Source organism: Pseudorasbora parva, chromosome 4 (assembly GCF_024679245.1).
Source record: "Pseudorasbora parva isolate DD20220531a chromosome 4, ASM2467924v1, whole genome shotgun sequence".
Taxonomy (NCBI): Eukaryota; Metazoa; Chordata; class Actinopteri; order Cypriniformes; family Gobionidae; genus Pseudorasbora; species Pseudorasbora parva.
The window spans coordinates 50,493,827-50,507,125 of NC_090175.1; the positions used below are offsets into that span (position 1 = coordinate 50,493,827).

Sequence of the window (13,299 nt, forward strand, 5' to 3'; positions counted from 1 at the left end):
GTATTATTGAATGAATAGAAAGTTTAAAAGAACAGTATTTATATATTTTTCTGAAATGTGTCAGATTTCTGTACTAGCGTTTACTGTTACTTTTACCAATTGAATGCATCCTCACTGATGAAAAAAAAAAAAAAAAAAAAAAACCCAGACTGATATTATTGATAGACAGGGAATATATGTACAGCAGTAAGAAACTGGATTGACTTCACGTCTTAACTTTTTGAGCTCAACAGCTCAACGGGTAGGATAAAATGATGACAAATAAATATTTCATGCATTAGTGTGTAGGAAAATGGAGAGCGTATCGGGTAGCTGAGGATATTTTCCTTGAACTCCTTTATACACCAGTCCCTTACTTAATGTTTCAATCATAGAGCTGAAGAAAGAAGATTTTTCTTTTTAAACATGGTAGGGGGCAGTTGCACTCATTTGACGCATGAGACACCGGAGCTTCTTCCTTCTAAGTACTTCTAAGAACGTCCTTGTGTTTGATGTGGTACCCGACTGAGCCAAAGCAAGTGTTTAGTGGTTTAGCAGCCTGCAGATATGTGCGTTGCAGTATAAAAAATAAAAATTGTGGAAAATCAAGTATAGTGCACTTACTATGAATTCTAGGAAGGATATTTAGAGATTCATTATTTGAGACAATGTTTTTCAAAATATATGGTCAACAACAAAAAAAACCCAAACACATTCTTTCATGGGAACTCTTACCTTTGCGATCTGCACGCACCAGTTGAGCAGCAGCTGGGAGCCAATGTTCTCCTGGTGCTCGTGAACGTAGTCCAGCAGGCAGCCGTGGGGCATGAGCTGAGTTACCAGCTGAATAGTGGGACTCAAGCAGACCCCCAACAGACGCACTAAATGAGGATGCTCCATGCTGGCCATGATCAACGCCTCCTGGAGGACAAAAAAAATAAAATAAATACAAACGCTGGAAATGTGCTGTTTTCATCAACACTATGGATCAATTCCATCACTACGTATTATGTTAACTCTAGGTCTAATTAGTATTCGCCCATTCCCTCATGATACAATACATAGCGGGATACCATAATTGAATCAACATCAAAACTGCTCCCAAACTATAAGGGAGACCCAGCATGCCTGCAAGAGTAATCTATAATCTGATGGCTAAGTTTCACTCTCACACATTGTAACAGTTAAAGCCTTTCAACGTTAGTGGTCATTAAAATCTTTTTTATAAATGTATATTTACATTTTTATTATTTTAATTCATACTTTTAGGATGCATTAAACTGATCAAAAGTGACAGTAAAGACATTAATAATGTTGTAAAAGATTTCCATAAAAAAAGAAGAAGCTTTTATTAACCAAAAAAATCATGCAAAAATGTTTTCCACAAAAAAATATTAAACAGCTGTGTTGTTAGCTGTAACAGTTTTCAAAATTATGCTTCAGAAATCATTCTAATATATGGAGTTCCTGCAGGAGTAATGATGCTGAAAATTCAGCTTTATATATTGCATTTGAAAAATATATTAATTTTATTATATATTTTACTATTTGTACTGCATTTTTGATCAAATAAATGCAGCTCTGGTGAGCATAGGAGACTCTTAAAATCTTATGACACCAAATGCTGAACTCTATAGTGTATATTTATGCAATAATTCAGTTAAATGCAAAATGAACCTGTTTTAATATCAATGTGAACAGCTCCTTTTGAGTTCAGTACAAACAGCTACCTTTAACATTTGAATGTTGCTAAGATATCAACTCATATTAGTTTAAGTTTTAATTTAGTTAAATTAATCTAAAGTCAAATGTATACAAGATGCCTGTAATTGCCAGAAATTATACTGTGTTATTTGATTTGTGCTGCTGGCGATATGGAGATTCTCAGTAAATGAATTCACTTGTCTGTTCTTGCAATATTAAATGGTAAAATGTAAAGTGAGGTTTAATTATAAATTACTCACATCCATAAAATCCACGTTGGCTTTGGGTCCTGTACTTTCATTGAGTATCTTTATGGCGACTGGAATCTTTACTGTTTCCCCTTCTGGAATCCAGATTCCCTTATAAAAAAAGATGTCAGCAGAAGTTGAGGAAACACATAAAACTCATATAAATAAATGAATCATAAAAGTCAATGTAGTACCTTGTAAACTGTGCCAAAGGCTCCTGTTCCCAAGATCTTGACCCTCTTGAGCTCCGTCTCCTTCAGTATACGTAACTGTGCCTGGTTTGGAGCCGTGCCACTCGGCGTTAAAGGCTCTACCAACTGCTCGAAAAACATAATCATTCAACATAATCACAAATTCATACATAATAACTGCAATGCCTACTTGAGTTTCATCTGCCATCGGATGGTTGTTACCATTATGGACTGTTTGATTTCATTGTCATTATACAAATGAGTTAAGCCTGTTTATAAGTTAAGTTTACCACAGGTCCTATTTTACTTCAAAAACCCCATTATAATCACCAATAGGAAAATCTTGAGGGAACCACTGCAGAATTAGTTTTCCAGGTTTTGACATCATCCCTCTAGCACTCTATTTCATTTGACCCAAAATCTTTAGACTTTTCAAAAAGTCAGTGGAATTCCTTATAATTCCAAACTAAGTTCCAAGTTCATATTCCCTCAATATAGATTTTAGGATAACTAGATATTTGTATTGAAATGTTCAGCCTATTCTCAACCCAAACCCCAAACTTCAATGCATTTGCATTATTAAATTCTTTATTTTCAGTTCTGTCTTTCATATAGGGCATTCACACAGAACACGTTTTTGCCGTTAAAATGCAGGTCAATGGAAAGGAAAAACAAACACGAAGTCTACAGATGCGTTTTTTTAAAAGTTGAACCTATTTTAAGGTTCAAAAAGGTCAAAAAAGGTAAAAAAAAGGTCAAAAAAAATATATCCGTCTACTGTGTGTGTTCACAAACAAATCTCTTTTAAAAAATAATTAATTAATTTTAATGGGCCTTGCCACTAAAGCTTTTGCCAGTTTGCAATACCTTTAAAAAACATATCTTCTAGACTTCTCACATTTACAAATTGCTGTTCACTCTGCAGTGCTTGCCCACCTCATCATGTATTCAGTTCAAAGTGCTTCTTTTAACCTTCAAGGATCTTCATATTTTTGAACCTCATTATCTACAGTACGTGAGCTACTGCATCCATATATTCTTGCATGTATGCTCCTCTGAGTTCAGATGGCTATACTTTTCCTTAGATTTTAGCTCTTTAATATAGGTGATAGAACCACCATTCAAATAAGCCTGTCATAACGGTTGCTACGGACAGACCCTAAATAGTTTATTATTAATCCTGATATTGAGTCTGTTTTATTTCTTTCAAAAGAGAAAAAAACAAATCAACAACAACAACCAATAATCCTGAAACATTGGATTTATCTGCAAGAAGTAGATACTGAAACAGTAGATCAATTTGGTGCTATACACTCCCTAACACAACTGCAGATTCCATAATATTGACTTTATATCAAATGCACACTCACACACACACTGGCTGCATAGCATTTTGAAGTATTTTTTTTTTATAAGTTCCCATTTAAGGATCTGAAAATGATCTCCATTATTCCATTTGAGGTTTCCCACCATTGAAGTGAGAGAGGTGCTTTCAAATGGAAAATTGAGACTGGCTATAGAGCCCACAGACCTGTCCATGCACCACAACACCAAATTCAATGGCCAGGCTTTCTGTCTGCATTTTTCCCCCCAGACTGTCTTTCCTGATATCACATTTATAAAATGAATGCACCGCATCCAAATTATTCAAACTTATTTTAAACGGTGGCAGATTTTTAGCTCTTACCTCTGTTTCTAAGAAACGGCGTAAAGCTCTTTTCTTCTTGATGCTCTTCCGACGGAAAAAAATAGCAAATCCGAGTGCCACGATTACGACCACAAACATCCCCCCAATCACCCCAGCTGCAATCAGAGGAGTCCTGGAGGAAAACGCAAGGTTTTGAAACATAATAAAGGCTTTTATTTAAAATTGTATTGATAATTTAAAAGAAGGACAAAAATTTATATTTGAGTATCTAAACTAATGAATTGTTTTAAAGGAAAATGACATTATCAGCTCTATTTAAAAATGCGTGCTGTACCTTTTTTTTTATGTTAAAATAAAAAAAGGTGCTAACTTTTTAAAAGGCCTACTGCTTTTCCAATATTAGTGCCATGGTCTTTCAAACAATAACACCTAAAAATCTGTCAAAATACATTCTATGCACAACAAATATGAAAAGTTTCCGAAAGGCCCACTGAAGTTCTTTGAAACACGCCGCATTATTCAGTGTGTTGACAAAATGATGTGATTTCCCCTGAAATGGCTGACTTGCACATATGATCTGCGCTGCGCTCTCGTGTCTCTAGTGTAACTTTAGACCAGAACCTATGGTGTGTGTGATTGCTGCTGCGGTGCGTGAAACTAACAGGAAAACATACTATTCATTAATAGAAACTTACATGAAAACATAGACTTCATTCCCCTCAAATAAAAGCATATTTACACTCAGTCATTTCCTATCGCATACACAGTGTGCTTTGTGCCTTTCACCATGTAGAAATTAGTAAATGTGTGAACAACTGACCGATTTGAGCCGCGACTTCAGCAGTGTAGGGGGCGGGCTTTAGATTCTGGAGAGCATTTTGATTGGACAAGATTTCATGAGAAGGTTAAGTCTACGATGATGTCATCAAAATCTGTAATTTGTTTTAACATCATCTCCTAAATGCAAATTTGTGCCATTGTTTTGGAACACACCAGCTTATTCATAACTTTAAGGCTAACACAGTCACACTAAAAGCTAGAAAACTTTAATTTAGATTTCAGTTGGCCTTTAAGTTGGAAACAAGTGAAAATGACCTGGAAAGATTTTGTAATGTCTCGATTTGTACTGAGTTGATTTCTTAGTATAAAGTATATAGGCGTTTACCTGTCCAGCATCCCAATACAATCTTGAATCCGAGGTCCAGTACACCTGTGATACAGAAGCGCGGAATGAAAATAATCATTAAAATATTATTACTGCAGTAAGATTACCAAAAATGATGATGATGATGATGATGATGATGATGATGATGATGATGATGATGATGATGATGATGATGAAATGGTCTAATAGCTTGTTGCATATATACACTACAGAAAGTTTGGCGTTAGTTTTTTAACATCAGCAAGAACACATTACATTGATCAAAAGAAACTGTAAAGAGGTGGTTACAAAAACAATATTTCAAATAAATGCTGTTCTTTTGAACTTTTTATTAATCAAAGAATCCTGACAAACTGTATCATTGATTCTGCAGGTTATTGTGTTTTCAAAATTGACAATACGAAGTGTTTCTTGAGCAGGAAATCAGCATATTATGATTTCTGAAGGATCATGTGACACTGAAGCCTGGGGTAATGGTGCTGAAAATTCAGCCTTGTATCACAGGAATAAATTACATTAAATAATATTAAAATAGTGATAATATTTCACAATATAAGTTTTTACTGTAATTTTTCATCAAATAAAAACAGGTGAGCATAAGAGACTTTCAAAATCTTACCAAGCCCAAGGTTTTGAACCGTAAATGTGTCAACCGTTGATCTACCTAGTCCTCTATCTTAGCCTCTTTCATGAGCTTCAGTGTAGCCTGGAATCATCTCAAGAGCTTTACATACAGAAACAAGGCATGCTGGAGCATTGTGACAGTAGTGACTGGGTTCAGTAGTCATAGAGAACAGTGCTGAACTGCCCAAGCTTGACAGTAACCAGCGGCAATGACTGTCACCCACAACATGAAGGGATCGCAAGAGCTTTGCTATGGTGTCCTAGAGCATTGCGAGAGCTTTGATTTGAGAGCCAAGACAGACCAGAACAAAACAAAGGCCTAGACTGGGTGGATGTCTCTAGTGTGTTCACACACAGCAGGATCTGCCTTAGATCTATGGGATGTGACGCAGAAGGTCTGTGGAACTGCACCCAAATTTGTCATCCCACTGGGCAGTTAAAGTTAGTTACATGTAGATTGGGCTTTCAAAGATGAAACTGAGTAAAATAATTGTCTAGAGCAGGGCTAGTGAATTTCTGATAGCTCAGGTGCCACACAGGAGGATCCTTTCAAGTTTTAAAGCAATTATTTTATATAAGGGTAGGCTACTGTATGTGTCGTATTCATTATGATCAAATCTAGTATCAGTATTTTGCTACAAAAATCTTTTATTTCTGATAAATAGTATTCTTTTGAAATTTCCATTCATCAAAAAAGTCCTTATATTAAGCAGCACAACCATTTTCAACATTGATAATTATATAATAAATGTTTCTTTAGCAGCAAATCAGCATATAATGATTTCTGAAGGATCATGTGACACTGAAGACTCGAGTGATCATGTGATACTGAAAATTCAGCCTTGACATAAATAAATTACATTTTAAAATATAGAAATATAGAAAGCTATTTTAAATTGTAAATAATATCTTACATACTATCTTACCAATTATATTGGTATTTTTGTCTCTTTTAAATATTTTTTTTTTTTTTTTTTTACTGTAGTTTTTATAAATTAATAGCATCCTAAACTTAGCCATGTCCAAAGTGCCTTCAAAACATCTTCACATTTCTACCTTAATGGTATTTATCACATGGTATTTATAACTTGCTCCTTATTATCAAAGCAAGAAGACATGGAAAGATGTTTGAGCCATGTGATTTTATCATCATCATGGCAAATGCAGTAATGTAATTACTGCAGTTGCCATGATGATGATGATAAAATCACAGGGCTCAAAAAAGGCACTTTCTGTTGAGTAGTGCCGGCCTGGAGAAAAAGGCAGAGACAAAAACAGGCAGATACTTACCCCTGGGTGCAGTTGGGGTGGCAGGGATGGCACTCGTTGTTGGTCTCAGCATATTTGAAGATGAAGCTGTTTGCTCCCTGCAGACCATCAGGGCATTTCTCCACACAGTTGGGCCCATCTTTCAGATACAAGCACTTCACACAGTGATCTGGGCCCTAAACCATACAGACAAAATGCAGGAGAATCACATATAAAATATTTGTCTAATAATTTGACACAAAAGGGACAAATACATGACAACTCAAAAGGGACAAATAAAGCAATTTTTTAAAATAATTTTTATAATTGTAACATACAAGATTATATCAATGTTTATCCCAAAAGAATCACAGTAATATTGTATGCGCATATCACATTTTGGTACTTTTTTTTGTGAGTTTGAGCAACATTACACTTGAATTAAAGTTTTCCTTAAGCCATAGTGGAGTTGACAACATAAATAAATTCATACATATTTGATCTAAAAAAAATTGCCCATTTTGAAGTGGTTGTCACACGGTTGGGTGAGTTCTTACATTCTCTGACAGCTCTGATGTTTCTAATTATTCAGCTTAGGAATTGAGATGGACAGACGGGTTATCTTAAGAAGCTGACAGCTTTGTTCATCTGCGTTTAAAGTCTAAAACCACTGCACTTGTATTTGATATTTGACAAAAAAATTAACTTAATTTGAAGAAAAGAAAAGTTTCCTTTTCCATTTTACTTCAGTAATAGCGTATATTTTAAAGTGATCTGAAATGCACTGCTAAAAATGCAGGGTGGGATATAAAGAAAAATTAAAAATTAAAAAGGTAAAGTTTGGGGGGGGGGGGATGGGGGGGCTTAGTTTCAGTCAATCTCATGTCAATCTTAAGTACCTATAGAATAGTATTGCAAAGTTTTTTGTTTTATTATTTTGATAAAAGAAAGATAGGCAGTACTGAGTCTTTTTGGAGAAAAAAAACGAGCAACTCGAAGCTAAAGAATAACGAGTGTGCGCAGCTATTGCGTTGAGAGTGTCTAAAAGCTCTGACATCCTTAAAAAAAAACAAAAAAAAAAACGTTATACTAAATAAACCATTGAGATCAGCTTTAGCCATACATATATGATCCAGAGTCAGATCTAGAGGCTGAAATTGAAGAGGATAAGCAGCAACGACGACTACAGCAGGATGTCTCAATGTACTGTAACTTATATTTTCTTAACGTCTTATCATGTGCAAGTTTTACAACATTTGTGTGTGTTCACTCAAGGTTTATGAGGACATTATTTGGTTTAGGATGGGAATCCCAGTCTTTAACAGTGTAAAAAGCTCAGTGTGCATGAACCAGCATTTCACCCCCCTTTAATACACTTATGAAAAATTATGATTAAAAAAAAAAAAAAAAAAAAATTAAGAAAGTTAATTTGATAAATTCTGATGATGTGTATTTTATAGTACATGGCACTGACTGGTTTACTTACAGGGCCATGACAGGTAAGAGTTTTATCTTCAGCCTTTTCACACTGGCTGTCACACTCCACACACACAGATCCATTGGCAAACTCTCGAACATCTCTAAAACACACAAACACAAACAAAATCACAGTTTTGATATTTTATTTATATATTTTTGTACAACCAAACAATCATATTTGGCTGTGTATGCATGCACAATTGTCTTGTAAATATTCCTTTAATTCTTATTTTATCATCCCAATCAGTCAAAAGCATTTAATCAAAGTACATGATGTATTATCTCAGCAACTACACATATACAGCAGGTTTTGTTTTGTCTCAGACTCATCCTGCATGTCTTCTTGAACCATGGCCAACTGAACCGCAGATACAACATTCACACACTGGCGAGAACTTGGCTAATATGCTAGTCGACTGAGTAAGATCCATGAAAAAATAATGGCATTTTAATTCGTAAAATCTTTCTCTGGACTGCTCTGAGAGGAGAGGATAGAACAAACAGTCCTCTTTAAATTTGATCTAAGCAGATGGCAGCTCAGATTGAAGGAGATACGGCAGAGGAGCTGCCTAGCAGAGCCATCAATACCCTTTCCTTTGTTCGTTTCCATCAGCCCATGTTTCAGAGGGAAATTTTGTGAGGCGGTTCCAAAACAGGAAAAGATGGTGCCTTGTCAATAACAGAGTGAAGATCAAAGAAACCTCCAAGATCTTAAAACATCGGAAATCGAGTCTACGACCACTCACAGTTTGAAGTTCCTCACACTGGAAAATGTTATGGTCAGAGTGGGTAGTGGGTGCTAATGTGATGCCCTAAACCCACTTAACTAACTACCAAGTCTTCCACCCACCCATCTACCTACCAACTCTAAAGGGGTAATTCACCACTGGCAAAATGGGCTTTCAATAAAAAGTTGCTGCCTATGCACCAGAAAGCAGAACAAAAATATAAATCGGTGCTATACCTGAGTAGAGAAAACAGAAAAAAATGCTGTTGTCGTCTTCCCTTTAGCCAGAAAACTTCAACAGCAACACCCATAATGCACTGAGCATGTTGCCATCCAAAGCGACTCCTACCAGTCTGCTATGGACATGCTTAACCAGAGTTAAATACTGCCTTGCTTTAGTAGGAAATACACTCTTAGCAAACTTTTATTCACAATGGCGTCAACTTGTATTGTTCCCGAGAGCAATGATTTAAAGAGTAAATGTTTATGAGTAATTTTTGGTTTCCAGTAAAGGATCCAGTGTGTTATAGGCAGTGTCTATAAATAACCATAAATATTAAGAGAAAATCTTAAAAACCTCAAGACTTCATTGTAGTCCTCTCCAAATGGACGAGAGGAAACAAAAGAAAATGTTATTCCGTCCATTCCGAAAAACTTCTGAATCAAAATGCGGAAGTATAATCTTTAGTTTTCACGAAAGCCTTGGAGCTGTCAGAATTCTGCTGGATGAAGCATTTTGCTGACAGATAAATGTGAATTTATCGGTCCGTGTGACACGGAGAACAAGTAACATCTAGGTTACATATGTAACACTGGTTCTCCGAGAAGGGAACGAGACACTGTGTCGACTGACGCTATGGGGACACGCCCGTTCACTTCTCAGGGAACAAGAGTTACATATGTAATCTAGACATTCCCTTTTGAGACTCAACGCTCAGACACTATGGAGACATAAATACTAACTACATCATGCTGACCAGAGCCTGCTTGTGGTTAAAACTAATCTAAAAACCTTTAGCACTAAAGCTCCAAGGACTCAGTCCTTGGCCAATAATGTGTTAGTTGGCGAGCGGTACACACCTTGCACAACAAAGCTCCCTGCAACGAATATAGCAATGTTAGGTAAGGCCCTGAATGATGCTCAGCTGAAACTTGTCCGAGCCACGCTCCAGGTGAGTCTAGATTCCTTGGAGCAATCCGTACAAAGTGTTGTAGCTAAGTACGTACATGACTCACATCTAACAATTTCCAGCCGTAGACTGGGGCAATGAGATGGAGCATAACCTTTCTTAATAAGGACTTTCACACTGAAGGAACATTTTCTAGAGATCTAGAGATTTTCTTAGAATTATTCTTAGAATTCTATTGGCAGAAGTACTTGGATTTTGGCATGGTCACAACACAGGATCTAGGAACTTAGGAACTGTTCACACCACAAGTCTTAATGCTCAACTCTGATGTTTTGCTCAGATCTGATTTTTTGTTTGGCTGTTCACATTACCTTTTTAAAATGTGGCCTGTATCTGATTCCAGTGTGAACTGTTTGAGGTTTCAAACTAACCTGCATGTGCAAAAGAACAATGACATCAGACAAAGCACGCTGTTGCACTAAAGTTCGGGAGGTTATGGAGGAAGTAAGCACTCTTCACTTTAAGACTCTTCACCTTTTTTTGGCACTGAAGCCACGTTCTTCTGTGCCTCCGTTCTTCCATTTCGTGTGGTATTTTTTTTAAAAAACGTTGCGGTTACGGTAGGATCCTTCTAGTTAAGCTTGAAGTATCTCCCCATGTAATAATTAGGTCTAACACCTCACTCTTCCTCCACTGACTCGCTCCATCACTGTTCTTCATATCTAGTCAAGTTTTTAATATTACTGTCTGTTTCTGTTGTGTCAAGGGCTAACTCGCCGGTGCATAATTGTGACAAATGTCGATGTAAATTGACGTAAAAGTGGCATCAAATACGCCTTGGTTGTTCACACAGCGGCCACATTGAAAAAAATCTGATCTGGGTCTGATTCAGGACCACATATGTACGTAGTCTAAATCTGATTTGAAAAATTTCAGATCTGGGCAAGATTTGAGTGTTCACACTAACTCTGAAGAAGTCTGACCTGGTCACTTGACCCCCCAAAAATCGAATTTGGGCCACTTTTGCCTGCACTGTGAACAGGGGAAACTAAATGAGCATAAATTATGCTTGCTGATTAAATTGAAAAATACACTCCAACATGTCATAATGGCAAAATCATAAACCAATACAATTTCACCATGACGATAACATTCCCAATACCCAGTGTGTCTGTGTTCGACGCCAAAGGTTTCTCACTGAAATGAATGGAGCACCCAGCGCGCCGAAAAATGACGCCTTGGGGTACCTTTTGCGTCTTCATTGACGCGGAAGGCACTTGACCATGCTTCGGATTTTGACGCCTTGGGAGTGAGAATGGGTTGGCCATGAATATTGTGTTGTTACACATGCCTCAGATACCGTGTTCCATGGGGCACAGCCCAATGGTGTCAGTTCACACAGAATTGAGTTTTCTCGAAAGGAAAACATTGTTCATTTACATGTACTACCTACATTGTAACAATACAAAGAAAGTTGGAAATCGCTGAAGTTACACTTTAAAATTTAATTCAGCATACATCATTGAAATTGATTCTCTAAATAATTGGAATCAGAACTATCTACCAAGGCTTCTACCTACAGTATACCTACAACTGTCAAAATGATATATTTTAATTTTAAAATCTAATTTAGCACATATTATCTAAATGGTTCGAATTAACATACCTACCTAAACTTTCAACTTGTATTTTATTTTATTATTTTATTTTCATTTGAATTACATTGACTTAAATTGATTCTCGGAAGTAATCAGAACCTCCAACCCCAATTACTTTGGGAAAAATACACAGCACAGCTCTCAGGTCTGAACTCTTCCTTGAGCAACTGGCGCTGTTTGGCACATCCCCATTCATACAACAGCAGCTGATTTAAAGCACAATTAATTGAGTGTAATGAGACCCCGGTTCACTCTCTAAAATATGACACTCCCCCACAGCTGATTATTGTTAGGAACTAAATTACATTTTTCTGCCACGGGGAATCCTATTCAGATGTTGGTCAGAGTTGACATTGTTTAATGACTACACCAGAAAGCAGTGCCAACCAAAGAGCTCTTCTCTGACGGTCCCAGTGGACCAGAATGTAAATGTGTTGTCAGATCAGTGTTTCCTCTTTGTCATTCACAGATGGCAGTGTGTTCGGAGCACACTTGGGAGAGGCTGAGGAACAATTAGCTGGATTTTGGCCTGTGCAATATCACCGGCCAGACACAGAGCTGCTGCCTTCTGCGTTCAGACTAGTAACTTTTAGATGAAATCCATCCCTCTCTCTGATTCTTTTAATCTTTTCTCACACATCCCCTAGGCAGAAGTTTGTACACAATTCTGTTTACAAAGTTACTAGGGGTGAACGGCAATCTAAATGATAGATAGTCTTCATAAAACAAAAAAATAAAATACTGCAGCAACTATGGCTGTACCCAATAACCTGGTGATTTGTTTAAATGCTGCCCACACAATGAGTTTTATTGATGAAACATTAGCAGAATGAATTTGTGTAACTGGTCTGTAAAAATACATAAATTGTTAACTTGATAACGGGATTGGATTTCTGACTTTACTTGATTTTTAAATCTAGGAGCCAGATTTACTAAACAGGGTAAATTAGCATGAACGTGCAATTCCATAAATGCGGCAATGGGATTGGGCAGTTCTGCGCGTGATCTACTGACGACAAATTGATGAACACAGACGTAGCCAGGTCATTTTCATAATGACCAACACAATCTACCCGTGAGGGTCTGCTTTAATAATGCGTTCAAGTACTCTTGGGATGTTGGTATTTACGAGGTGAGAAGTCGTGTTTACAACATCATATGCGTTCTCTTTGGTCGGAGCAAGATGGCGCGCCTGAAATGGAAACTTTTACAAATGCATATGCAATAAGATCAGCCATGAAAAAATAACTGTGTCCATTCCTTTTCAGGGCTAATTTATCACTGCGTGTCTTTAGTAAATCCTGACAGTGCAAGTGGTTAGTAAATCTGGCTAAATCCTTAAAGGGATAGTTCACCCAAAAATGAAAATTCTGTCATCTTTTACTCACCCTCTAGTTGTTCCAAACCTGTAGGAATTTCTTTCTTCTGAACACAAAAGAAGATTGTGAAGACAAGTAAAATACTACGGTAGTCAATGGTTGCTCTCTCAACTTGGTTA

At 36.8% G+C, this 13,299-nt stretch overlaps 1 protein-coding gene across 1 annotated transcript in view; it reads right to left on the minus strand.

The window, feature by feature from the left end:
- Positions 1-13,299, minus strand: part of si:ch73-383l1.1 (receptor tyrosine-protein kinase erbB-4) — a 251,255-nt gene that overhangs the window by 25,032 nt on the left and 212,924 nt on the right. The window contains exons 14-20 of the mRNA XM_067442180.1: positions 8,294-8,387; positions 6,850-7,004; positions 4,936-4,980; positions 3,810-3,942; positions 2,126-2,248; positions 1,944-2,042; positions 715-900 (exon numbers count right to left, since the gene is read on the minus strand). Coding sequence (XP_067298281.1) covers positions 715-900; positions 1,944-2,042; positions 2,126-2,248; positions 3,810-3,942; positions 4,936-4,980; positions 6,850-7,004; positions 8,294-8,387 — 835 coding nt within the window. The remainder of the gene's footprint in view (positions 1-714; positions 901-1,943; positions 2,043-2,125; positions 2,249-3,809; positions 3,943-4,935; positions 4,981-6,849; positions 7,005-8,293; positions 8,388-13,299) is intronic.